The 26,450-nt window shown below is 48.3% G+C and overlaps 2 protein-coding genes across 4 annotated transcripts in view; both read right to left on the bottom strand.

The window, feature by feature from the left end:
* Positions 1–3,873: 3,873 nt before the first annotated feature.
* Positions 3,874–17,979, bottom strand: MRM1 (mitochondrial rRNA methyltransferase 1). Of its 2 annotated transcripts, XM_035139756.2 has the most exons (6): positions 17,909–17,979; positions 15,074–15,904; positions 14,396–14,489; positions 10,719–10,839; positions 6,695–6,814; positions 3,874–6,534 (listed from the first exon to the last, which is right to left on the bottom strand). In XM_035139756.2, the coding sequence occupies exons 2-6, from the start codon at positions 15,847–15,849 to the stop codon at positions 6,482–6,484; spliced, it is 1,164 nt and encodes a 387-aa protein (XP_034995647.1). In that variant the 5' UTR covers positions 15,850–15,904; positions 17,909–17,979; the 3' UTR covers positions 3,874–6,481. The 2 variants fall into 2 exon arrangements, with proteins under 2 accessions (XP_034995647.1, XP_034995650.1); XM_035139759.2 differs by lacking the exons at positions 3,874–6,534; positions 17,909–17,979 and having other exon boundaries at positions 10,719–10,829; positions 15,074–17,901.
* A 266-nt stretch (positions 17,980–18,245) lies between these two features.
* The window catches only part of DHRS11 (dehydrogenase/reductase 11), a 31,677-nt gene continuing 23,472 nt past the window's right edge, over positions 18,246–26,450 (bottom strand). Inside the window, exons 5-7 of one of the 2 annotated variants that reach the window (XM_060268504.1) lie at positions 25,070–25,162; positions 22,126–22,191; positions 18,246–20,574 (exon numbers count right to left, since the gene is read on the bottom strand). In XM_060268504.1, the coding sequence (XP_060124487.1) occupies positions 20,533–20,574; positions 22,126–22,191; positions 25,070–25,162 (201 nt within the window). In that variant the 3' untranslated portion in view covers positions 18,246–20,532. The other variant, XM_060268503.1, reaches the window with a different exon arrangement.

Raw genomic sequence — 26,450 nt, 5'->3', positions numbered from 1 at the left:
GCTCCCTCTGCTGACGAGGGAGAAGGTCTTTCCAGCAGCAGCCCCCAGTTGGTTGAATGTTTTCCCAAGCAAGGTACTTCCACTAACAGCCTTTGGGTGCCGGGCACCTAATACGAGTCATACTCAGAGTACATCCCTTGAAATTAATGGACATGCATCACTTAGGACCATTAATTTCAATGGGTCTACAGTCCAAGCAGAACTTTTACTGGTTACAACCCTATTCATGCAATGGGGGGAAAAATAACTTCAATTATTTGTGCAGTCCCTGTTAAAAAACAAACCAACCAACTTTTAGTGTGGCAGTAACTACACTTTGGAACTCCCTGGCACTTGACATTCAGTGTCTGCTTAGAACATTTTTATTTAGGCAAGCCTGTCTAGACATGTAAAATGCCAACACGTGTTTTGAGCTTTTTTCCTTGTTAATATTTCTAAATGCCAGCTTTTAACCGATGCTTATATATAAGAATGTTCTACCTGTAAGCTTTTTGCAAACCACTTAAAGAGTTTTTTTTAATTACAAGTCAAGTGGTATACAGATACCATGAAAATATAATTTTTTTAATCCTCATCATAAGCCTCATAATATCCTTTTGCCAGTTCAATAAGTATTGGCTGTGATTCCTGCATTGCAGCGGGCTAGACAATCCCTTCCGATGCTACAATTCTGTGAACATCTCATTATGACTCCACCGTAAAAAATAAAAATAAAAACAGCAACACCTTGCCAGTTCATTAACACGTCGCTTAACGTCGGGCTTCAAGATTTTCTAAACAAAACTTTTCGAAGCTCACCATATGTCATTCCGCAACCAAGATTTCCTTGCCCCCCCCCCTTCTGATTTGCAGTTGGCACCTCGGTTCCTTTGCAATTAGATCCCGTTTAGCAGCGGGTGACCCCCTCCCCCCCCCAGCTCCCGGACCTGTCATTGCTACAGCTGGTTCCGAAGTTTAACAGCGCTTTTAAATGATGAAAATGAAAGTTAAATAAATAAATAAATCAAAATGTTCAGCAAATTAACAGCAGGGGCACAGGCTAACTTCCGCCGGGAAAAGCGTTCCGGCGCCTTCCTTTCCTTAATGGGCCAGGAGCCTGCTCACATTTGCCAAAGAAAATCGGGAGGCGGGTTGGGAAGCTGGGAGGGGGGGTGGGCCTGGAAGGGGGGGGGTGTCTCGAAATAAGTGCCAACGTATTTTTTCAACACGTTGTAGCATATTTGTAAACATCGTTAATCACGGATTAGCAGATGGTAATGTTAATTGCACCTGCGCAAGTGACAAGACCTCAAGGTTGATTACATTTACAAACGCCGATTATCGCTTTGGCGCGGCTGGAGGGTTCCGCGAGGCACCCAGAGGTATCGTTGACTCAGGTAGACGCGGCTGAAAAGGAGGAGGGAAAAACAAGATATAATAATAGCCTGCAGCACTTGTTTATTTTGGGGTGGTGGGGTGGGAGGTGGGGAAACAGGCCTTTTGCAAAACTCTCCCAAGGAGGGTGAGGCTGGTGATGGCTGTCGGATGGAGCACACCTGGAGCTCTTCAATTGATGGAGGAGAGGGTACCAGTAGCTGGTAGCCACGGTAACTATGCGCTGCCTCCACGGTTGGAGGTCGTGAGGCATCTGAGTCCCAGTTGCTGGAAGTCACAGCAGGGGAGAGGGCTCTCGCGCCCAGATCCTGCTTGCTGGTTTCCCACGAACATTTGCTGGGCCGCTGCAAGGACAGGATGCTGGACTAGAGACGGACCGCTGGCCTGATCCTGCAGGCTCTTCTTATGTTCTAAATCCCGCTGATGTGACATATCACATGGTTTTCTGGGGTTCCGTGAAGGCTCCTCGGAACTCCTTGGGGAGAGCGAGTGGGGGGCGAGCTACAGCAGGGGTGGGAAGCCACTTTTTTCCAGCTTGCGGGCCACAATGCACTATGGGCTAGCTTTGGGAACATTCATCCCGAGTCAAACCATTGGGTCCATCTTGCTCAGTATTGCCTACACTTACTGGCGGGACGCGGGTGGCGCTGTGGTCTAAACCACTGAGCCTCTTGGGCGTGCCAATCAGAAGCTCGGCGGTTCGAATCCCCATGACAGGGTGAGCTCCCGTTGCTCTGTCCCAGCTCCTGGCAACCTAGCCTTTCAAAAGCACACCAGTGCAAGTGGATAAATAGGTACCACTGCGGCGGGAAGGTAAACAGCATTTCTGTGCGCTGCTCTGGTTTCTTTCACGGTGTTCCGTTGCGCCAGAAGCGGTTTAGTCATGCTGGCCACATGGCCCAGAAAGCTGTCTGTGGACAAACGCCGGCTCCCTCGGCCTGAAAGTGAGATGAGCGACGCAACCCCATAGTCGCCTTTGAATGGACCTAACCATCCAGGGGTCCTTTGCCTTTACCTTTTTACACTAACAGGAAGCGGCTCCCCAGTGTGTCAGTGTCCCAGCCATAGAATTATAGTTTGGACGGACCACAGCAATTATCTGGTGCAACCCCCTGCAATGCAGGAATCTTTTGCCCAACGTGGGGCTCGAACCCACGACCGTGAAATCGAGTCTCTCCTGCTCTACAGACCGATCCTGGAGATGCCAGGGATTGAACCTAGGGCCGTCTGCATGCAAGGCAGAGCTCTACCAGCGAGCCATGGTCCTTCCCCACATGCAAGTAGGTAGACAGAGCCAGAGGCAAATTTGGTGGAACTACTGGTGTTAATTTTACCTTCATGCGGTCAGGCTAGCTCCTGCAAACACTTGCGCAGATCCTTCTCCAGGCAAGGGAGAGGTGTTCTCAGAGCAAAAGGACATAGCCCAGCCAGATACAAACACTCAAGGAGGGTGTGGCACAGGGCCAGGGAGGGGTGTGGCCTGGGTAAGGGGGTGTGGCCTGGGAATGAATCCCGGGGGCCAGATGGAGATTATGAAGGGCCACACTTTCAGTGCATCACAGGCCTGTCTTGAAATTTCTTCAGAGGTCTTGAATGGAGAAAGCTGGCAAATCATTTTGACCATGAAAACCTCAGAAGCCGAGGAATCTCCACTTTCAGAAGAGTCCTGCGTTTCCGAATGAAACCGGACATGAAAGATTCCCGAGATCTCTCTGTGTATCAGGTGAGTCTGGCAAAAATCTAACACCATATGCAGACAAACATTTTAACAGCTCTCTTATTTTTGGTCTTCAGAGACGCTTTGATTATTGAACCAGCATTTCAGAGGAGCAGTTGCCGGGGGGAAACCTCCCACCACCACCGCCGATGGCATAAAAATTATTATCTGCTTTCTGGAAAAGACATCCCTGAAACAAATCCCTGACAAGGCAACCGGGATGAGAAAAGTCACTTTCAAATTACCATCACAACAATTCTTCCTCCTTCTCCAGGTATCAAAAGATCGGCTGTGTGTGTACAAAACCACAAAAGTAATCAGGGAGCTTGTTTCCAATCGTGCTGATGTGTGCGAAAAGTGACAATTAAAATTCTCCTTTATGAAATGGAGCTGGGAGGGTGTTTTTCTTTTCCATTAAAACAAAATACTGGGGTGTGCTTCTCTACAGTTATATCACAAGGACAATTATATTCAGGCTTAAGGCAAAAGAAAGGAAAAGGAAGATTATAAAAATGACGCTTTTGACATTTAAAAATACCCAGGAAATTAAATGGAGGAGGAGGAGGAGGAGGAGGAGGAGGCAATGATTGCATTTAGAAACATAGGAGATCAGTATGCAAACTTGTACTCGGCCGTACCGTCAGTCCGTCTAGCTCAGGCATGTCCAACAGGTAGATCGTGATCTACTGGTAGATCACTGGACATCTGCAGATCACTGGTAGATCATTGGCTCCCCGCAAAGAAACTGAACAACTGTGGCTTCCCTAAAAAAAAAGCTCAGCATTTTACCTCCTTCCTGAAAAAACTCAACAACTTTGACCCGAACCCCCCAAAAATGGGCCTTCCTCCTTCCTAAAAACTCGACGACTTTGGCCTGAACCCCAAAAAGGGGGTAGATCACTGCCAGTTTTTAACTCTGTGAGTAGATCGCAGTCTGATTTTCTATCATTCAGTGGAAGCCCTGCCCTTTATTTTTAAGATTTAAGATTCCAGTCCTCATTGTTCTGAACAGTTTGGGCTGACCCACTAGGGCTCTCCTTCTGTTCTTATAAAACGGCAAACTAGAAATTTTAACTCTCAGCACCCTTAACAAACTACAGTTCCCAGGACTCTTTGCGGAGAGCCAAGATTGTTTAAAGTAGTACTGTACAATCCCGCTTTCAGAGTATAGCACAATATAGGGTCCAACTTAAGTCCAGTGATTTCAACTGGTCTGCTCCGACCATGGCTTACTCAGATACCACCCAGTCTTGTACAATGAGGTATTTTGTTGGCACCATCTGTTGCTATTTTTTACCACAGAGTAGGTGTTTTTTTAAGCAGAAGAAAAAGTTTCTGAGTTTGCTATACTTTCATGTTTATTTCCTACACCACTTTTTGCCGGGGGGGCGGGGGTCTTGAAAAGCATTTAGAAATCTCTCAAATAATCATTAATAATATAAAAATCATTGCCCTCAAAATGGCATTCCATTTTTTTTATTTAAAAAATGGGTTTCTCATGCAGAGAGCTACAAAATACGCGCACACACAAATACGGAGAATCAGATCTTGGTATCAAGGATAAAGAAATGGTTTTTATTCCCATCTCCTTCCAGCAAACAAGAAAGGATGAAATGATATCTTGCTATAAAACTGTTTTCTGCCCATAGTGAAGCAAACCGCAGTCTGTATCTTTACCACCACCTAGTGGGAAGAGTATACTTCCTAAGAATCTGAAACTTCACACCAATTCCCCGGTTTTTATTAATTTTATTTTTATATTTTATTTTTTTAATTAAAAAAACAGACTTCTGCAGAACAGGGAGAGCAAAGCCAATGAAACATTTCATTTGTGTTCTTTTAATAGTTTGCTACAGGCCAAGGTACACATGACTGAAATGGATCCTTGTTGCCAAGAACGGGATACAATTTTTCCGATACACCATACATAGGGAAGACTCCAGAGGCTAAGGAAAAGCTGGCCTAGGCAGACCACTAGCCAGATTCAGTAGAGCATCTTCCTATATCTGTATAGCGTTTTCGGGCTTTTGCACTGCGCTCAATGCAGTTCTTAACCCCTTGCTCAACCCCGGAACCCCTCCACCTTTGAGATTACAGAGGAGAGGGATCCAAAACCACCTTCGGCAGGCTAAGAGAGGCAGGTTGGATCAGGTGGGGGTCGTTCCTCCGCCCAGCTTGAGCTCACCTCCCACTGGCCAACACACAAACAGATCAAAATACACCGGAGGTTTGTAAGATTTGATGAAGTGAAGGGCGGTGAGGGCCGGCCAAAAAGCCGTCTTTGGTTGACCTTTTTTTAGGATTGAAGTTTTTCTATGCACATGCCTGGCTACGCATTGAGATGCAATAGCGTTTTAGGGGGCTGGGTTTACACCCTGCCATCATGAATCACTGGTCCCATCACCTCCTGGCAAATAGAAGGGGAAGAAATGGAGGCAGTGAGAGATTTTACTTTCTTGGGCTCCTTGATCACTGCAGATGGTGACAGCAGTCACGAAATTAAAGGACGCCTGCTTCTTGGGAGAAAAGCAATGACAAACCTAGACAGCATCTTAAAAAGCAGAGACATCACCTTACCTACAAAGGTCCGTATAGTTAAAGCTATGGTTTTCCCAGTAGTGATGTATGGAAGTGACAGCTGGACCATAAAGAAGGCTGATCGCCGAAGAATTGATGCTTTTGAATTATGGTGCTGGAGGAGACTCTTGAGAGTCCCATGGACTGCAAGAAGATCAAACCTATCCACTCTGAAGGAAATCAGCCCTGAGTGCTCACTGGAAGGACAGATCCTGAAGCTGAGGCTCCAATACTTTGGCCACCTCATGAGAAGAGAAGAATCCTTGGAAAAGACCCTGATGTTGGGAAAGATGGAGGGCACTAGGAGAAGGGGAGGACAGAGGACGAGATGGTTGGACAGTGTTCTCGAAGCTACGAACATGAGTTTGACCAAACTGCGGGAGGCAGTGGAAGACAGGAGTGCCTGGCGTGCTATGGTCCATGGGGTCACGAAGAGTCGGACACGACTAAACGACTAAACAACAACAATCATGAATCAGCATCAGGACTAAAAGTATTGCAGAGCACATTCATTCTCTGTCTGTCTGTCTGTCTGTCTGTCTGTCTGTCTGTCTGTCTGTCTGTCTCTCTCTCTCTCTCTCTCTCACACACACACACACACACACACCTTCTGTCACGTAACAGCTGTGGATGCCTTGTGGCCAGGCTGCTCCACCAACCCCATCTGGCGGAAGAGAGTAGAAGTGAGGACTGTGCTCCAATCCTTTCTTTCTGGCCCAGAATATTCCCGGATGGAGCTTCCTCTAATCCCAGGACTTCTGGGTGAGTTCCTCAAAGGCCCAGTGTTTTCGTTTGTTTTTTCTTCTAGAAGCATCACGGGTCTCTCTCTGTCTCTCTCTGGCTGCAGATCGAGTGCAAGAGGATTCCTGAGGAAGAATTTTATCAAAAGAAAAAGAACAACAACAAAAAAGTATTAGAAGAGTTTTAACAGTCGGCAAGATTTTACTTGCTTGCTCAGGAAGGAAGAAGCTTCAAGGGGGGGAGGAAGCGTCAAGGAGAGTTGAGTTCAAGGGTGGAATCTCTTACCAGCTGCAACAGACACATTTAAGGACTCAATCCCAGGCGGCAGCTCTCGCCCTGGGAAAATGGTCAACATCCTTTGGCACAAGCTTCTAGTCCCCGGAGAAAGGCCATAACCTTCATTTCCTGCACACGGGCAAAACACAATGCAATAAAACGCCAGGATTTTAATTTCATGGTCTTGCCCTAAGTGCTTGTGAAGCCTCTGAGGGACACATACAAAAACCACACCCTGAGACATAAATAAAATCGTGTCTGTCCCTTTAAGAAAGCATAGAGCTGGAGAGAGAAGTAGGAAGAGTGGCGCTCTTTCCCACTTCCTCTTTTACCTCTATGGCCATTTCAAGGCTCCGACTTTTACCCAGATCTGTGTGTGTGTGTGAAAAAATGGACCAGAGGAAGTGGGAGCCCAAAACACTCGCTCAAAAATCCAAATGTGCCTATGGGCTGAAAAAGTTGGCAAATCTGGCATTAAAGCTGCTTTTATTTCATTAGTGCGAGGATATGTTGTTGTTTAGCATTCGTGCCTTTTCTTTTTTAAAAAATATCTGAAAGCAAATCAGAACCAAAAAGATATTGAAATAAAAGAGGGAGGCACCGATGAAGGGCAGTATATAAACTGAATAAATAAATAAATGTTTGTTCTATGCCACACCCCTTTAGATATTTTAAAACGGGGCTATTGTGCAAGCTGTGATTCCTGCATTCCAGGGGGCTGGACTAGATGACCCCTGGGGTTCCTTCCAACTCTACGATTCTGTGTTCTCCAGACGAAATGCATCATGCTTCCCCCATAGGTCCTCTTCCCCTAACATCACCATCTTCATCCCCTGAACCTGATCTCAACATGTTTGATTAACAGGCAATGAGTTTAGTTCAGTTGCCTTTTTCAACTCCCCATGGCTCTTTTTAAGGTAGGGTGTGTTTGTATTTTAGATTATGGATATTATCAGGCAGGGCTTGTGTTTTCTTGTTAAAAAGACTGCTAAGCCGTTGGGGCTGAAAGGCAGGGCAGAAACACCCAGGTAAATAAACTTGGGTTTAGGCAACAATATCCTACACAAGATCACTCCCCTGTCCAATTTAGGTAAAGGTAAAGGGACCCCTGACCATTAGGTCCAGTCGCAGACAACTCTGGGGTTGTGGTGGTCATCTCGCTTTATTGGCCGAGGGAGCCGGTGTATAGCTTCCAGGTCATGTGGCCAGCATGACAAAGCCGCTTCTGGCAAACCAGAGCAGCACATGGAAACGCCGTTTACCTTCCCGCTGTAGCGGTTCCTATTTATCTACTTGCACTTTGACGTGCTTTCGAACTGCTAGGTTGGCAGGAGCTGGGACCGAACAACAGGAACTCACCCTGTTGTGGGGATTCGAACCACCGACCTTCTGATCGGCAAGCCCTAGGCTCTGTGGTTTAACCCACAGCGCCTCCCGCGTCCCTCTCTGTCCAATTTAATCTCCCTCAAATTGACCACCCACCCAGAAACACTTGAGAGATGCTTTTTAAAAAGATGTTTGGGGGGGGGGGCATGATCCATGGCAATGTCCCAGAGCATGAGACAGCAACACTACCTCCATGATAAAGGTGTCAGGACAGACATGAGGGACGTCTTCACACTGTTAAACTGCGGAACTCCCTCCCACAGGAAACAGGGATGGCCACCAACTTGGAGGGCTTTGAAAGAGGGTGGGACAAATTCATGGAGGAAAGGGTTATCGATGGCTACTATCCACAATGTATGTCTCCGAAAAACAGTCAAGGGGAATCCCAAGCAGGGACAGCAGGCTTCTGTGAGATCAGTATGCTAGATTAGATTCTTATTACTTATTAGTTTTCTCTACCGCCCTCCATCACAAGATCTCAGGCAGATGGGCCTCCTCTGTCCCCATCCAACTGCTGCAAATTTTCAGATTCTCCTATCTTTCTGCAAACCGCAGGCTCCTCCCTCTCCCCCATATCTCCCAGGCTCCCTGCCCTGTCCAATTTTCTCTTCTGCCAAGCGCTCAACAGAGAGCGGAAATCACTGGCAGTGAGAAGAAGCTGGCTCGCTCTCGGGAGCCCCTCTGCTCCGCAGCCCCAACGAAAGAGATTCTGTTCCCTCGCAGGGACGAGCCGAGCCGTCCTTCAAAGTAACAGCCCCCGACTGTCACCAGAGTCCCCGGCTCGTCGTCCCGCCGCCTGTTGTGGAGATGGATTTCCCCGCAGCTCATCACTCCCGCCCCCGGCTTGCCAGTATCTCTTTCCTCCCTGTAATCGAAAAGGTATCTGAGCCCCGGGAGCGACGCCACTGCGTCCTGTCAGCTTCCCGGCTTCAATCAGCGTTTCGGTTAAAGATGAGCCTGGCAAGGAAAGGAAACAGGACCACTGGGGCACCAATGCCTTTCCCGCCGCAGCGGAATAATCCAAAGCATCTCTCATGCTCCCAGCCGTGGGCAAACAGCCCCCAGCACATAACTCAGGAGAGACTCCTTGGCGGTGGAAGGGGGAAAGTCCACTTCTGTCCTGTAACACAGGGGAACCGGCTGCCCTCCCTGGGGGTTGGGAGAGACCCTCCATGTTCGGACACAGTCTCTCTCTTCAAAGCCAGGTGCTGAAGATAAAGGACAGTGGGGAAGATATCTTCCCTGTTCTCTTTCCAAAAGCCTATGGGCTGGCAGGCGCTGGGTGCACAATACTTTGGTTTGGCACAGGTAAAGCCAGGACAGGGGTGGGGGGTGGGGCGTCTGTGAGACTCCAGAGGTAGTGCAACTACAACTCCCAGCATCCTCTGCCAGACCGGCCAATGGCCAGGGACGATGAGAGTCTAGAAAGGTCTGGAGGGCTGTCTACGGTACAATATCCCACAATAACCCTTTGGCTGACCAATATTCTACAGCCTTTCAAATTTGTTTGTGGAATAAGGGCCTATCATTTTGTTGTTTTGGTTTCAGCTACTTATTTGTGCTTTTGCAGTCATACTTCGGGTTGAGTACGCTGCGGTTTGCGTACTTTTGGGATGTGTACTCCGCGGCCCCGGAAGTGTTTACTTCTGGGTTCCACTGCGCGCGCATGCGCAGAAGTGTTCTGCGCACTTTGCGCATGCGCAGAAGTGCTCTGTTGGCGCTTCGTGCATGCGCTAAAGCGCCGTTCGGGTTAAGTACTTTTCGGGGTGCGATTGGGTACTTAACCACTGTACTTCATATTTTATCTTGCGGGTGGCCGTGAGATCTTGCGAGGAAGGGTGGTACATCAATCGAACAAATAAAAAATAAAAACTGGAACGCACCCCGGACCCAAGTTCTTGTAGTCTGCTACCTGGCTTCCTTCATTTGTCAGGGGTATCACAAGACCTCCAATCCACCACCCACGTGCCGGTTCATAAAGAGGGGCTTCCAGATTTCACGATCCTGCCCCCGTTATTACCATTACCCATACAGACTCAGTCGTTCTGACTCAAGGAACAAGGCAGTTGAGCAGCTCGGCAGCTGCGTCCATGACTGAGCAGCCCTGTTTAGGATCCGCTCTGCTCACCCCGAAAAGGGGGAGGGGCTAGAAAAAGGTGCCCTGAACATAGTCTGCCTCCCTTTTTCCCTGACTGGATAACCGCGCCCAGTGGGGTCACCACCTAGGGGTCGTAAAAGACAATTGAACTTTGGAACATGGAATATACAGACTTTGTCAGATAACACAGAGAGTGAGCGTCCTGAACGCAGAACTGCCATCATTGCAAGAGAGCTGTGACGTTTTAACATCGATATTGCAGCACTTCAAGAGACTCGAAGAGCAGGCGAGGGACAACTGAAGGAAGAAAAAGGAGGCTACACATTCTTCTGGAAAGGTCTATCTGAAGAAGAATATCGAATACATGGGGTAGGCTTCGCTATCAAAAATGACCTTGTGAAGCTCCTGTCAGAAGTCCCTACCGGGGACTTCTCAACCCTTCTCAAGTCCTCAACCCTTCTCAAGTCCTCCCAGAATGGATTACGTTCAACTTCCAAGGTACCATTGTACAGGGCTTCCCCAAAATTTAAGTGACGCGATGTTACATACCTAGCAGCAGGATGGTGGGTCTCATCCAGCGGAAATCTAAGCAACTCACGATGGGAACAGAATCCTGGTCCTTGGTGTGGGCAGCTGTTCCAAGGACTTCCCATCCTTGCTCTGATTTTGCCTTCCAGAAGAAAAGGGGGGTGAGAAAGGAGCAAGAGAAAAGGGCAAACTTGAGGATTACTCCGTATAAATTCCCACAACAGCTTAACTCCATGATATGGAAGGAAAAGGTACATCTGCGCTGGTTTGCTGTTTGTTCACTGTTCAAATCAGAAACTCAAACTTCATTGGTTACCAGGAACCTCAAAAAATGAAACCTCAACACAGAACCAAAAGCATCTGCAAGCTATGGAGGTGGGCCCAACCTCCATCGCAACCAGGAATTCAAACCCAGAGGAAGTCCAAGTATCCCTTGATAGCTGGGAGTCTCTCTCCAGCCGATGGAGCGGAGGGCCCATCAAACTGAGCGCCAATGGAGAGCTGTGGTTAGAGTGCCAGGCAAGGGCCAGGGTTCAAATCCCAGCATGTTTCCGAGCACAATTCAAAGTGTTGGTGCTGACCTTTAAAGCCCTAAACAGCCTTGGCCCAGTATACCTGAAGGAACACCTCCACCCCCATCGTTCTGCCTGGACACTGAGGTCCAGCTCCAAAGGCCTTTGGGCGGTTCCCTCACTGCGAGAAGCCAAGTTGCAGAGAACTAGGAAGAGGGCCTTCTCAGTGGTGGCGCCCGCCCTGTGGAACGCCCTCCCACCAGATGGCAAGGAAGTAAACAACTATCTGACATTTAAAAGACATCCGAAAGCAGCCCTGTTTAGGGAAGTTTTTAATGTTTGGTATTTTATTGTGTTTTTAATATTCTGTTGGAAGCTGCCCAGAGTGGCTGGGGAGGCCCAGTCAGATGGGCGAGTTATAAGTAATAAATAATAATAATAATAATAATAATAATAATATCCTCACTCAGCCATTAAGCTTGCAGGAACAGGCGTGGACCAGTCACTGCTTTTCAGCCTAACCAACCTCACAGGGTTGTTGTGGGGACTAAGCAAGGCGGGGTAAAGCCACATACTCCCCCTTGAGCTCCTTGGAGGAAATTAAGAAAGGCATTGCCTCTAGCTACTGTGAGAGGGGGGTAGAGGAACAGCTTAGCACAGGTGCTTCCGGACTACAACTCCCATCATCTCTAACCACTGGTCATGCTGGCTGTGGCTGATTGGAGGTGGAATCTAATGACATCAAGAGGGAAGCAGGTCGTGCCCCTCCCGGACACAGACTTTGCTCTGATCCAGGAAAACAAGTTGCTATTGCGTACATGCTCCCAGCTCATCCTTTCAACACAACCAGCTACAAAATCCATTTTAGAGGGGGGAGGGGGGAAAATCTGCCTCGTTTTCTGAAAAAAACCTGCCATTTCCAGGCCGTAACAACGCTGGGATTTATGCCCGCTCTGCGGCAAAGGTGAAGCTGGCCAATGTGGACCCAATTAAACAGAGCGCCTCAATGGCCCAAATGTTCATAAATTGCACATTTATAGTAGAGGGAAGCGGTCCGCACAGATGTTTCAATTAAGTTGCAACACCTTCTAAATGGCTTCTTTATTGGGTCGTTCCAGAGCGGGGCGGCTGGCAGAGATCGGAGGGGGAGGCTCCCCAGATCCACAGGAAAGGGGGCAGAGAAAAGGTGGCTGAAAAATTAGGCCATTTGCCTTTCATTGTCTGAAAGGCCAGCCAGCTTTAAATCACCTCCCAGCCGACTCAATGCCCAACTGGTGGGAAGACGAGTCTTGGGCTTATGTCGTGTGTGTCCCGGCGCCCAGATGCACCTGGCAGGTGCTCATCGGATAAATTCCATCCTTCTCCCAGCTTTGTAAACCCAGCTTTCAATCTTATGTGCCCACCCCACTTCGTATAGACCTCAGGGCTGGCCACCTAGCAAAATCCAACTTATTTTTAAAACCTTGTACAACGCTGCCACTGGGTGGCCGAACGGGGCACAGCAGCCACTCCAAGCAAGGCGGAGGAGATGCTAGAATGCAACAGAGCGGAATAAGAGACCAGCTGTCTGCTATGGAGTCAGGCCATTTGTCTATCCGGGTCAATGCAGTATGCTCTGAATGGCAGCAACCCCCCACCCAGGGATTCAGACAGGGAGCCTTGCTCAGCCCAACCCGGAAACGCTGGGAGTTGAAACGCTGGGATTGTCTGCATGCAAAGCGCTGAGTTACGATCTTTCCAGCTCAGAAACAAAGATTCTAGCCCCCTTGGTTCTGGGTTTAAAATGGGTTCGCAGAAAGCTGCCTCAAGCTGAATCTAGCTCAGGGTTGTCAACTCTGACTGGCAGCAGCTCTCCAGGGTTTGGGGCTACGTGGAGACGCCGGGGATTGAACCCAGCATCTTTGGCATGCAAAGCAGACAAGCCAGCATCCTTTCCTGGTGCTTTGCTTGCAAGCGCTACAGGAGTGTAGCAGTGATTTTAGATTGATGTCGGCAAACCGCATCAGATAAAAAGCTAGCTATCAAAACCCTCAGCTGTCAAACACAACGTACAGTGCTGGCAAACCTTCCTGTACATTAGTATGCATAAACATGCATTCACAAGTTGGGTCAGGGGGACATTAGAGGGCAGCAGGTCACTACTGGACTGGCCAGAGTTGGGAGGATCCTGATGGAACCGGTTAGAGCAGGTTAGAACAGGGGAGGCTGGTCCAAGCCTGAAGGGTCAGACCCAGGTGAGGAGAAAGACAATGAGAAAATGGCAGAGTGGTGGAAAAACCCCAAGGATCACGAGTTAGAGAGGAGGGGGATGTTTGAGGAGTGGGCAGGTGACAGAGGCATGATCATGGTGAACGTGAGAAACAGGGACTTCCCTTATGGTGGGTTTTTGGGGTGTTGGCAGGATGTGACCTATGCAAGAACACCACCTCTTTGGGGCTTGACCAATTGTCATTGGATGAAGGATGCACCTCTGGTTAAACATTGACAGTTCTTAAAATTTTCAATAAAAGGGGGCGCCTGCTTTCATTCTGGGCGACCTTCCGGATCCGCATTCTGTCTCCCGCTGTGTTCTTTATTGCGATCTCCCCACACAGGAGAGTCACCCCTGGGGTCTGAGTGTCAGACTAGCACCTGAGGGACCAGGCCTCAAAGCCCCACCGATTCATGAAACTCCCTGAGTGACCCTGTCTCTGTCTCTGATCCTACCCTGCCTCACAGGGTTGTTGCGAAGACACAATGGGGAAGGAGGCAGAATGACGTCCACCCCTTTGAGATCCTCGGAGGAAAGGCGGGATAAAAATGTACAGGCTCCCAATGTACATCTCCCATTGACACGGGGATTACATTCTGAGACACCGTGCGTTTAAGCGAAATCACATCTACGGAAACACCATCGAAAAGGTCTGCAAACACAGTCTGGAAACCCTTGAAAAACCACCAAAATCCACCACAAGCGCTCTCTCCAAACTTCCCTGCTTAAAATCCAACTTCCCACAGGCCTCAAATGTCAGTGCAAGGACTCGTGGGATTGTGTTTGCAAAGGCTCGTGGGACTGCTAGCTAGGCGCTATTTTCGTGCCGTTTTTGCCCCTCCAAGTTGTGCATGCCTTGGACGTACAGGAAGTTGCCTGTAACCATTAATTTAAAAGACCAACAGGGAAAAGGTTTGGGGGGCGGGGGTTGTTACCTTAAGAAGGCCCTGAAGATCATCTGTGCTAAATACGTCCAGAACTTCCATGGCCCCCGAGCTGGCTTTGCTGACCACTGGTGTCAGGGGACAGCTACAAAGAGAGAAGCCCGGGGTAGGGGCAACAATTATTAAATGCTTCCCGGCAGATCTCCACAAGCTGGTTCTCTTAGCAACACCCGTCTCCGCAGGGACGGAGAGAATGAAAAAAAACTGCATCTATAATAATAATAATAATAATTTTATTATTTATACCCCGCCCTCCCCAGCCAAGGCCGGGCTCAGAGCAGCTAACACAAATATAAAACAACTAGTTAAAATACAATTCAACAACAAGACTAAACACATTTAAATTTAAATTTAAAAATTAAAAATCCAACCCACAGCCTGCGCTCAAGTTGGCCTGATGCAGGATTGTTCCAAAGTAAACCCCACCGAGGCTAATGGCACTTGCTCCTAAGTAATTGCAGGCAGGCAGGATGGCGGGGACTCAACCTTCTGCCCCCAAAGCAAATGCTTTATCTGGTTGTTCAGCAAAAAACAAATTAAGATTCTAGTCCTCATGCCTGCGCCGAATCAAATAGGCAGGTAAGGATCTGCCTCCCCGCATTCAGAGCAAATGCTCTGCCCCTGAGCTACAGCCCCGTCCCCGAAATAATTCACCTGGTGCTCTTTTACCTGTTCCGTTGACTCATCACAATCCTGTCAACACCCAGGAAGTGAGCAGACCGCAGGACGGCTCCCAGGTTCATCGGGTCCTGTATCCCCTCCAAAGCCAGCCAAAGGAGCTGCGACCCCTCGCAAGCGGGCCCTCCCTCTACCTCAAGGGGCAGTGCCTCCTGCCAGCCAATGGGGCGGAGGGGCGTGGCTTCCAGGCACACGCCCTGATGGACACCGCCCTTGCAGAGGCCATCTAGAACCTTCCTTGGAACCACCTTCACTGGAATCCCCCTGTCCTTGGCGCGCCGGGAGAATTCTTCCAGCGCAGGCGATGGAGTGCCCTTGCCAGCCTTAAGGAAGAGCTGGGAAAAGTTCCTCCTGGATCTGGCCAGAGCCAAGGAGCAGGGAGCAACCCCAAACAAGATCTCTGAGCCTTTGGTCCTTTCGACAGGGAGGGGTTTCTGCGGGGGGCTCCGCTTCCTCTCGGGGAAATCGTCGTCCCTCAAGTTCTTGAGCTCCTCCCTGTCAGACGGCGCGGTCTGCGCGCGAAATTGCCGCCAGAGCTCGTTCCGAAGGACACGACCCTTCCGGGGTTTACGTAGCTGGGCTTCGCTCTGGTCCTTGGCTGTTTCAAGTCCATGATCAGGAATCACTTGGCTGCTCACCCCACCAGGAAGCTCACGCTCCCCTGCCTGAGGTTTTCTCCGCGTGGAGAGATGCCGGATGGTTCTAAAGGAGCAGGACAGTCTTGCAGCGTCCCATAGGCCAGATTTAAAAGACAGGAGAAGTGCCATCTCTGACGTTCAATATGCAAAATCGACATGGATTATGTGGTCTATCTGGAAAATCCTGAAACAGAAACTTTTTCCAATATCTCCTGCCCAGAGTTTCCACTTTCAAACAGTGTGCTATATTATCATATATTTTGAATCATGGACATTTATATTTTAACGGCCTGATGACATAGTTTCGTTCCGTATTTTAGCTATTTTGAGAACTGTGCAATTAGTTGTTATGTTTTGTAAGCCCTACCTGAGCATGCATGATAATTATAAAATAATAATAATAATAAATCCCCAAATCAACTTTGATCTGATGTGCTCTAGGCTTTTTCACTTGGTCTTGACTCCCCCACCCAGCAGTTCATGCAGGAATTATTATTTATCACTCACAAATCATCTGAAGAAGTGTGCATGCACACGAAAGCTCATACCAAAATAAAAACTTAGTTGGTCTTTAAGGTGCTACTGAAGGAATTTTTTATTTTAAATCATCTACAGTTTGCTAAGCAATTTCAGCTGAATTTGGGGAGACCACTTGAAGCATCCGTTGTGTTGAGCTACTTCAATTGCTTTTGTTTTATGTGCTCATTTCAAACAGCTGGAAAAGTCTGTAAATGTTGATAATAAACCTGATTTGCAATGGGGGTTGAATAATTCCTATAGCAATGGTAGGAGCCTCATTGAGTTTTAGTTAAACAGAGCATCTGCTTTCATGTGGAAGGCCCCAGGTTCAGTCCATGGCATCTCTGGGTACCATCTGAAATGCCAGAGTGAGTCAACGTAGGCAATGCTGAATTAGACAAGGCAATGGGTCTGACTCCGTACACAGCCTCTTCCTGTATTAAATCAGCCCTTAATTCAGAACCATGAGAACTTGTTTTGGCCAACCAGCGTGGTGTGATGGTTAGAGTGCTAGCCTCCAGAACAGGCATCTCCAAACTGCGGCCCTCCAGATGTTTTGGCCTACAACTCCCATGATCCCTAGCTAAGAGGACCAGTGGTCAGGGATGATGGGAATTGTAGTCCAAAACATCTGGAGGGCCAAAGTTCGGGGGTGCCTGCTCTAGAAGACCAGGATTTGAATCCCCAGTCAGCCACTGGGTGACCTCACTGTCTCTCATCCTAACCTACCTCACAAGGTTGTTGTGAGGATAAAAAGGGGGGCGGAAGAGTGGAAAAAGCCATGCACACACCACCTTGAGCTCCTTGGAGGTGGTGGCATAATAAATGGCAATCCATATCCAGCCGAGGTTTGCCTGAGCATCTTTTAAAAGCCACCCACGTCTGAAGGCCATCGCTGCACCCTGGATAATAGCAGCTAAAGCCTTGCAGTACATTTCCGAGCATAATTCAAAGTGTTGGTGCTGACGTTTAAAGCCCTAAACGGCCTCAGCCCAGTATACCTGAAGGAGCGTCTCCACTCCCATCGTTCAGCCCGGACACGGAGATCCAGCGTCGAGGGCCTTCTGGCGGTTCCCTCACTGAGAGAAGCAAAGCTACAGGGAACCAGGCAGAGGGCCTTCTCGGTAGTGGCACCCGCCCTGTGGAATGCCCTCCCAGCAGATGTCAAGGCAATAAGCAATTATTTTACTTTTAGAAGACAACTGAAGGCAGCCCTGTTTAGGGAAGTTTTTAATGTGTGACATTTTAATGTATTTTAATCTTTGTTGGAAGCCGCCCAGAGTGGCTGGGGAAACCCAGCCGGATGGGCGGGGTATAAATAATAAATTATTATTATCATTATTATTATTACAGAGATAACTCAGGATTAGCACCGCAAGGTCCTTCCAGTTACCCCCAGGGACGAAGGCTCGAAAGGTTTGGTTTGGGTTTGGCAAATTCTGCTCCTCCTTCCCTCCCTGATTTTGCAAATAGAAAAGTTCATGTTGCTAGTCCCTGTGGTCTGTCTGAGGAGCTAGTAACAAACTCAGCTGAAAATGGGGGGAGAGAGAGAGAGAGAGAGAGAGAGAGAGAGATCTGCAGCCCAGCCTCCCTGCCCAAGCTGCTCTCTATCCAAACTGCAGCAACCCCGTCCAGGATTGCATGCCCTCCTGGCAGCGCGCAAACCTACCTGGCCACCCACGTGGGCTGCTGCCTTCTCCGCCTGAAGAGGAAGTGGCTTCCAACCATAGAGGCCACGGCGAGAGAGCGTCGTGCTTGTCCCGCAGCGCCACCTGCTGGCTAAGCCATTTAGCGGCGTTTCCCCATCCGGCCGTCGAGGAACGTAGAAAGATGCCTGGCTTGTGTAGAAGCAAGCCCGGCGCGTGTGTGTCAGCAGCGTTTCCTACACTGACCGGCAGCAGCAGCAGCTTGCTAGGGTGCTTCAGATAGGGGTCTTTCCCATCCCTACTTGCGAGATGCCAGGGATTGAACCTGGGGCTTCCTGCCCCTGAGCTACGCTCCTCCCTGGTTCGGAAGGAAGGGCTTGCGATTCCCCATCCATCTTTCATGTTTATCATTAAATTCGTATTTTTTTCCCTTTACAAGAAGTACAGATCCGAAACACAGTTTTCCCCTTTGTTTTTATTTTACAATTCACAGTTAAAGAACATACTGATAAGTTAGAGCGTTTCCTGCATCACTGTCAACACTCGAGGGATTTTTAAAACGCACAGAGAGGATTCTTCCTTTTATTCTTTATTTTTGCCATTGCAGTGCTAGAATCCCAGCTGCTACGTCCACCTGATTCCAAATGAGCCCACCCGAAGGGAGATTCGAACAAGCGGCAGAAATATAGCCAAGAGTCCGGCTTGGGAAAATACCTGTCCAGCAAATTTGCACCAAGGCAACTGGCAGTGTGAGGCAGCCCACCAAATAATAAAACCTAATAGAGTACCTCTGCAGAACACATTGGAGTGTTTTGGAGCAAGGGTGGGGTGAAGTGATACCAGTATTTGTGGTGACTTCTAACTCTACAGTTCTATAACTTCTAAATAAGGCTAGTAATTCAAGGGAGAGAAGTGGTTCTGTTAAATTAAACAAGTCAAACAGAATGTGGAGCCTTAACAGCGTTTTTACGCCAAAGGAAGTCCTATTGTGCTCAGCAGGGTTTACTCCCTATTGTGCGCCTTTGGGATTAAAGCCTCAGACAGAGGTGGACAAAATGTAAGAAGAATGCTGCTAAATCAGATCAAAACCCTGTCTTGCCCAACATCCTGTTTCCAACACTGCTCAGCCAGATACTCTTAAGCAGAGCCTGAAGGCAAAAATCCTTCTCCTGATGTTTGCCCCACAGCAACTGGCGTTAAGAGGTAGACTTCCTCTGCACCTGGAGGCTCCATGAGTGTGGGTTCATCCTCTGCAAATGTTGCCTAAGTCATCTAAGTTGATGGCCCCATGAGGCAGCTACCAGCTGGCCCATCTCCATCACTGTTCTTTGAGATTGGCTGAATCAGGCAACTGGAAGTCTCCTCTGTCTCGTTGTACACTATTCCTCTCCTGGAATGCACAACCAGGTAGGGTTGTTGTGTTTTAAAAAGGTGGGTAGTAGCAATGAGATGCCCTTGCCCCCTACACACAAACACACACACTTCTCTCTATTAAAAACGTGTTTGCTCCACACACACACACACACACACACACACACCCCAACATTTTACATGAACCAAATATATCATTAACAAATTGTTGTATTACTTTGCAGTTCATAAAATGTGGTGCGGGCACCCATGATTGGCCAGAGAAGCCTTCACAAACTGGGTGCCTTTCCAGCTCCTTTGAACGACAGCTGGGGCTGATGGGAGTTGTAGTCCAACGCAGCTGAAGGGCACCAGGTTGGCAAAGGCTGGCCTTGAAGGAGGCATCCCCAAACTTCGGCCCTCCAGATGTTTTGGACTACAATTCCCATCATCCCTGACCACTGGTCCTGTTAGCTAGGGATCGTGGGAGCTGTAGGCCAAAACATCTGGAGGGCCGCAGTTTGGGGGTGCCTGGTTTAGCCTCACCACAAACAATTTGGTTTCATAGCCATCCCCCATCTTCCCTAGGAACCCTGGGAAGTATGGTTTTGCGATCGGGGAATCGTTAGAGGTCGCTAACAGCACCGTTACTCCCTTTCTCCAAACCACCTTTCCCGGGGTTCTGTTTTGGAAAGGAAGTCGCAACAGCTAAAATGGCGGTGGGAAACAGAGTCGTCCTGCGGCAGAAAATGGCGACTCATGGCTCAAGCATCTTTCTAGCCAAATGGATATTAAGGCGAATCCTCAGTTCCAAAGGGGGAATAATTGTTGCAGTGCTCATCACAGGTGAATTGGAGAGAGATGCAGAAACCGAGGCTTGTTTCGAGAGTTTGGGGCGGTAGCAAAGAGCAATGAGGAAAGAATGCTCCACGTGACGTTGGCGGAAATTCAGCAATGGAGGGGAGCTGGCAAGTCATTCATCAAACGCCAGCTAGGCCGTCTTGAACATCCTAAACTCCCACACCCCTGAAGTCAGTTGAGGTTGGATTCTGGGATCGGCTTCTCTGTTACTGAATTGGAGCACGGTGGAGAAGACTTCCGCAATCAACAGTCCCTTTCCGTTCTGAGTTTCCGCTCCGCTGACGTCGGCTCAAAATGGGAGAGTAATGGGGGGAGAAGGAGGATGGAGTCTTCCTATTGCAGCACTTAAAACGTCACAGAAGGAAAACCCTGAGCGGATCAATGGCGCTCCGCACCCCCTGCTGTGCCGCACCAGCAGCGAATCCTCTTCCGTTTGCTATGATACCTGCTCGGTAGGCCGCATCTGAATGTCGCCAATCTAGAAGAGACAACGGCACATGTCAGCCAAAGTGTTGTGGTACTGAAACAGAATGAATTTTAAGGAGGCTCTGAGTGTCCACTGGTACATCTATTGCATTGTCTCTGGACGCCTTCCAGAAATGGCACCACACCACCACGCTCTCTGTGAAGTGTCTCCACAGTCCCAGGAAAATGGATTATGCCAGAGGATGGGTGGAATTTCCCATGAACCCAAAAACAACCTCTTGCCGGACCATGAACCAGGCAAGAGGACTCTGAATACCACACCCCCTCTCTCTGCTATGCCGATATTTGAGGCTCGTTTGACAGGAACTCAAGAAAGGGCTTTCTCAAGGCCTGCTGCTACGTTCCGGAACCTTCTTTCGCTCCCTTTCCAATGGTCTTCTGTTGACCGACGAAAGACCTTTTTATTCAGATCAGGGGTCGGGAAGCTGCAGCCTTTCAAACATTTTCGTCTCCAATCTCCATCAGCTCCAGCTGATTTTTTAAATGTTGACATGAATTGGTAATTTCATGTTGGTATATTTCATGGGTGTTTTGTAAACCGCTTTGGGTGGCGTTTACAGTTAAGCGGCATACAATTTTTTTCACTCAATCAGTCTGGGTTCATGGGAACTGGAGCCCAGTAGCATCTAGAAAGTCACAAGGTTCCCTGGCTCTGACGCAAGAAGGAAATCTCGGTTGCCACAATCAGTGTGTGTGTGTGTGTGTGTGTGTGTGTGTGTGTGTTTTGACACAGTTTTGAGCACTGCCTACCCTTAGACCAGAAAGGGGGGGGGACCTTTGGCCCTCTGGAGGCGGCTGAACCACAGCTCCCTTGATCCCATTCCTGCTGTAGCTCAGCAACATGTGGAAGGCCAAAGTTTTCCTGCACTTGCCTGAGGCCCGCACACAGAATCCGCTGGCAAGCTGCGGGCAGGATCCCTGCATTGCAGGGGGCTGGACTAGATGACCCTCCCTTGCAACTCTACAATACTTTGGTTCTTCCCCATCCCCTGCACAAAGGAGACAAGGGCTGGTCGTCATGGAGCCAGCCACCAGCCTGAGGAGCGCATCGAGCTGAAGGGAAAGATAACCCCTGCATCTCTGTCCTTTCCAGCACAGCCAACAGATACACATAGCTGCCAAGTCTCCTGTATTCCCCGGGAAACCCCCGTTTTTCCAGCTGTCCCCAGCCGAAAAAACGGATTTTTTTTGTTTTCCCCCAGTTTATTCTGGCGCGGCGGCCATTTTGGAACTGGGCGGAGCATGCTCAGAAGCGACTTTTGATGCTGCTCTGCCCAGTTCCAAAATGGCTGCAGTGCGACTTCTGGTGTGGCGGCCATTTTGGAACTGGGCACAGCAGCATCAAAAGTCACTTCTGAGCATGCTCCGCCCAGTTCCAAAATGGCGGCAGCGCTACTTCCGGTATGCTACTTCCGGTCCGGTCCCTTATTTTTCAGAGAGGAACTTGGCAGGTATGCAGATGCAGAGGCCTAGCCAACGAGAAAAGAGCCTTCCTTTCTTCTTCTCCTTGAATTGAAGGGGTTGTGCTGGTTTTTCGACTGACCTGCACGTGAGGTGGAGCACTGAGCACATATATGACGGCGTTGGCCATATCTTCTGCTTTTAGACACTGGAAGGAGAGGGGGAAATGAAGAAACGAGAATGAGTTTGGTTGCAGCAGGCACCCTCAGAGTGTGTGCACCCTCCAAGACTTATTGCTAAGCTCATACACTTCACGGTTTGGGGCCCTCGCGTTTGAAAGACTGCTACCCCACAACATCTCCTGCTTCTTACAGGGTGGCCTGCTTGCTGGCATCATAAGTAGCCCCCGAGAGCCTTTCTCCTTCATGAATTTGTATATTTCATATTTAAATAGGCACAAATACAGGATGGGTGACACCTGGCTTGAGAGCAGTACATGCGAAAAGGATCTAGGAGTCTTGGTAGACCACACACTTGACATGAGTCAACAGTGTGATGCAGCAGCTAAAAAAGCCAATGCAATTCTGGGCTGCATCAATAGGAGTATAGCATCTAGATCTAGGGAAGTAATAGTACCACTGTATTCTGCTCTGGTCAGACCTCACCTGGAGTACTGTGTCCAGTTCTGGGCACTACAGTTCAAGAAGGATACTGACAAGCTGGAACGTGTCCAGAAGAGGGCAACCAAAATGGTCAAAGGCCTGGAAACAATGCCTTATGAGGAATAGCTTAGGGAGCTGGGTATGTTTAGCCTGGAGAAGAGAAGGTTAAGGGGTAATAATAATAATAATAATAATAATAATAATAATAATAATAATTTATTATTATTATACCCCGCCCATCTGGCCGGGTTTCCCCAGCCACTCTGGGCGGCTTCCAACAAAACATTAAAATACATGATAGCCATGTTCAAATATATAAAAGGATGTCATATAGAGGAGGGAGAAAGGTTGTTTTCTGCTGCTCCAAAGAAGATTCCACCTAAACATTAGGAAGAACTTCCTGACAGTAAGAGCTGTTCGACAGTGGAATTTGCTGCCAAGGAGTGTGGTGGAGTCTCCTTCTTTGGAGGTCTTTAAGCAGAGGCTTGACAGCCATCTGTCAGGAATGCTTTGATGGTGTTTCCTGCTTGGCAGGGGGTTGGACTGGATGGCCCTTGTGTTCTCTTCCAACTCTATGATTCTATGATTCTAAAGTCATGCAACAGGCTGTCACTTCACCTTGTGGTTGCGAAGGAACAAAATCATGGAGGAGGCGGCCATCCACAGCTACCAAGCCATGAGAGCGATGTTCTACCTCCTCTCTTGTAGGAGGCAGGAGGCTTCTGAATACCATTTGCCGGGAATTGCAGGTGGGGAAGAGTTGCTCTTGAACTCGGCTCCCCCTTGCAGGTTTCACTTTGGGGCATGTGCTTGGCCCCTGTGAAAGTTGCTGGTCCAGATGGGCTTTTGGGTCAACCCAGCAGCCAGGTTCTTTTATGTAACAACAACAGCAGATCATAGATTGAGCCAGTGTGGTGTGATGGTTAAGAGTCCTAGATTTGGACCTGGGAGACCAGGGTTCGAATCCCCTCTTGGCCATGATGCTTACTGGATGACCTTGGGCCAGTCACTGCCTCCCAGCCTAACCTACCTCACAGGGTTGTGGTGGGGATTAAATGAGGAAGGGAAGAACCATGTATGCCACCTTGAGCTCCTTGGAGAAAAAGTGAGATAAAAATGCAGTAAATAAAGAAGCAAGTAAATAGCTTGGCCGCTGTAAAAAAAAAAAAAAAACAGGACACTGGGCTAGAATCATAGAATCTTATAATTGTAGTGTCGGGAGGGACACCAAGGGTCATCTAGTCCAACCCCATGCAATGCTGGACTCAAGATGGGCCTTTGGCCTGATCCAGCAGACAGGTCCATTTTTTTGTAACAACAACAGATAAAGATTGAGGCAGTGTGGTGTAGTGGTTCGTGCGCCAGACTAGCTCTCACTGGGTGAACTTGGGCCAATCGCTCGCTCTCAGCCTAAACTACTTTGCAGGTAGGTAGCCGTGTTGGTCTGACGTAGTTGAGGGGGGATTCCTTCCAGTAGCACCTTAGAGACCAACTAAGTTTGTCATAGGTATGAGCTTTCGTGTGCATGCACACTTCTTCACTGAAACAGAAGTCACCAGACCCTTATGTATAGTCAGAGGGTGGGGAGGGGTATTACTCAGAAGGGTGGTGGGAATGGGTGATTGGCTGATAGGAGTGGTAAACCAGTTGATGACTGTTAGACTGTTAACTAGTGCAATTGGTCTTGCAGGAAAAAGCAAGGGGTGAGAAAGCTTTATCATGTATAATGAGATAAGAATCCGATGTCTTTATTCAGACCAGGTCTCTCCATGGGTTTAAGCTTGGTAATGAGTTGCAATTCAGCAACTTCTCTTTCCAGTCTGTTTCTGAAATTTTTCTGTAATAAGACAGCTACTTTGAGATCTTGTATAGAACGTCCTGGAAGATTGAAGTGTTCTCCTACTGGTTTCTCTGTCTTGTGATTCCTGATGTCAGATTTATGTCCATTTATCCTTTGGCGTAGGGTTTGGCCTGTTTGTCCAGTATAGAGAGCTGAAGGGCACTGTTGGCATTTGATGGCATACACAATGTTAGAAGATGAGCAATTAAATAGTCGTCAACAGGTTTACCACTCCTATCAGCCAATCACCCATTCCCACCAGCCTTCTGAGTAATACCCCTCCCCACCCTCTGACTATACATAAGGGTCTGGTGACTTCTGTTTCAGTGTATCTGAAGAAGTGTGCATGCACACAGAAGCTCATACTTTGCAGGGTTGTTGTGAGGAAATAAGGGGGAGGGGGAGAACTACCTTGCGCTCCGTGTAAGTAAATGAATAAACCGCTTTTCCCACCCCCGCCAGAAGTGCTATGGGGGCATCTCAGTGCACAGACAAGAGCAGGCTCTTCACATAGACCGAAATTATTCAAACGTGTGCAGTTCATCTGCTTCCCCTGCCTGTCGTATCCAAGCTCAGCCACCTACCCTAATGCTTTCGTACGTCGCTGCTGCTCTCTCTGGGTCATTATCGTGGAGTTTAAAAGCAAATCCAGTCTCTACCAGTCCCGGAGATATACACTAAAAGGGAAAAGGGAAAGGGAAGGAACAAACAAAGAAAAACACAGCAACCCTAACGGGATTTGCTAACTCCTCTTTTCAATACAGAGCAAAAGAGATTGGGGGGGGGATGATTGGCCGGTTTTGTAGCAGTGTTTCCAGGAAAACAGCCCTTAATGATCACTCGAGGTCTAATGGGTAGAGCTCCCCCATACACAATCCAAAGGAACAGATCGGATGCACTGATGAGAAAAATAACTGCAGATTAGGTCTGGCTGCTGAACAGCAACGCGGCAGATGCTGAGGCTCCGTAATCTGCCGTAGGTCAAGGAGGAACGGCTCAGTGGTACAGCATCTGCTTTGCATGCAAAAGGTCCCAGGATCAGTCCCCAGCATCTGCAGGTAGGGCTGGGAGAGAAAGTGCCGATTTGAAGTCTTGCAGAGCCCCTGTCAGTCAGTGTAGGCAACACTGAGCTAGGTGGACTGATGTACAGGTGAAACTCGGAAAATTAGAATATCGTCGAAAAGTGCATTTATTTCAGTACTGCAACTTATTGTGTTTTTTTTCTTTTTCTTTTGGAAATTCCACAGCAATAAAACAAATCGTTACAATAATACGAAAATAAAAATAAACATCGCTGTTACATTTTATTAATTCCATTCCATTTCTAATTGGCCCGCCTAACGACAAATAATGACAATTGCAACAAATAAAGGCTTGACATATCTTGCTTTGCATGTCATGCATCTCTCTCATGAATCGGTTTCACCTTTTAAGTTGCACCTTAAAGACCAACTAAGTTTTTATTTTGGTATGAGCTTTCGTGTGCATGCACACTTCATCAGATACACAAGTGTGCATGCACACGAAAGCTCATACCAAAATAAAAACTTAGTTGGTCTTTAAGGTGCTACTAAAGGAATTTTTTAATTTTGTTTCGACTCAGACCAACACGGCTACCTACCTGTAAGTAGAACTTTTCAGTTGCATTACTGAAATAAATGCACTTTTCGGCGATCTTCTAATTTTCCGAGTTTCACCTGTAGAAGGCAGTTTCCTGGGATATTCTTTAAACAGGCCCTCGATTCAGAACCATGAGGACGGGAAACTTGCTCCATTTTTAGGGGAAGAGCTTGGGCACAGAGTGTGTGCTTCGCATGCAGAAGGTCTCAGGTTCTATGACAAGCACCTTCAGGTAGGGAATGTCCTCTGCCGGAAGTCCTGGAGAGCCGCTGCCAATTAGTGTAGGCAATACTGAGCAAGATGGACCAGCACCTTCCTGCTTTCCTGTTTAATTCAGCACTGGCA

The sequence above is a fragment of the Zootoca vivipara genome, chromosome 15 (assembly GCF_963506605.1).
Source record: "Zootoca vivipara chromosome 15, rZooViv1.1, whole genome shotgun sequence".
Lineage (NCBI taxonomy): Eukaryota > Metazoa > Chordata > Lepidosauria > Squamata > Lacertidae > Zootoca > Zootoca vivipara.
Note: the sequence above shows the minus strand (reverse complement) of the source record. Positions and strands in the feature narration are given on the sequence as shown.

What these genes read in the sequence shown, in the direction of transcription:
- MRM1 (XM_035139756.2), bottom strand. Translation starts at nt 15,849, where the DNA reads ATGGCACTTCTCCTGTCTTTTAAATCTGGCCTATGGGACGCTGCAAGA. An exon ending in GTGATGAGTCAACGGAACAG is followed by an intron (nt 14,490 to 15,073) that starts GTAAAAGAGCAC and finishes CTCTCTTTGTAG; the next exon opens with CTGTCCCCTGACACCAGTGG. An exon ending in AAATGTGTCTGTTGCAGCTG is followed by an intron (nt 6,535 to 6,694) that starts GTAAGAGATTCC and finishes ATTCTTCCTCAG; the next exon opens with GAATCCTCTTGCACTCGATC.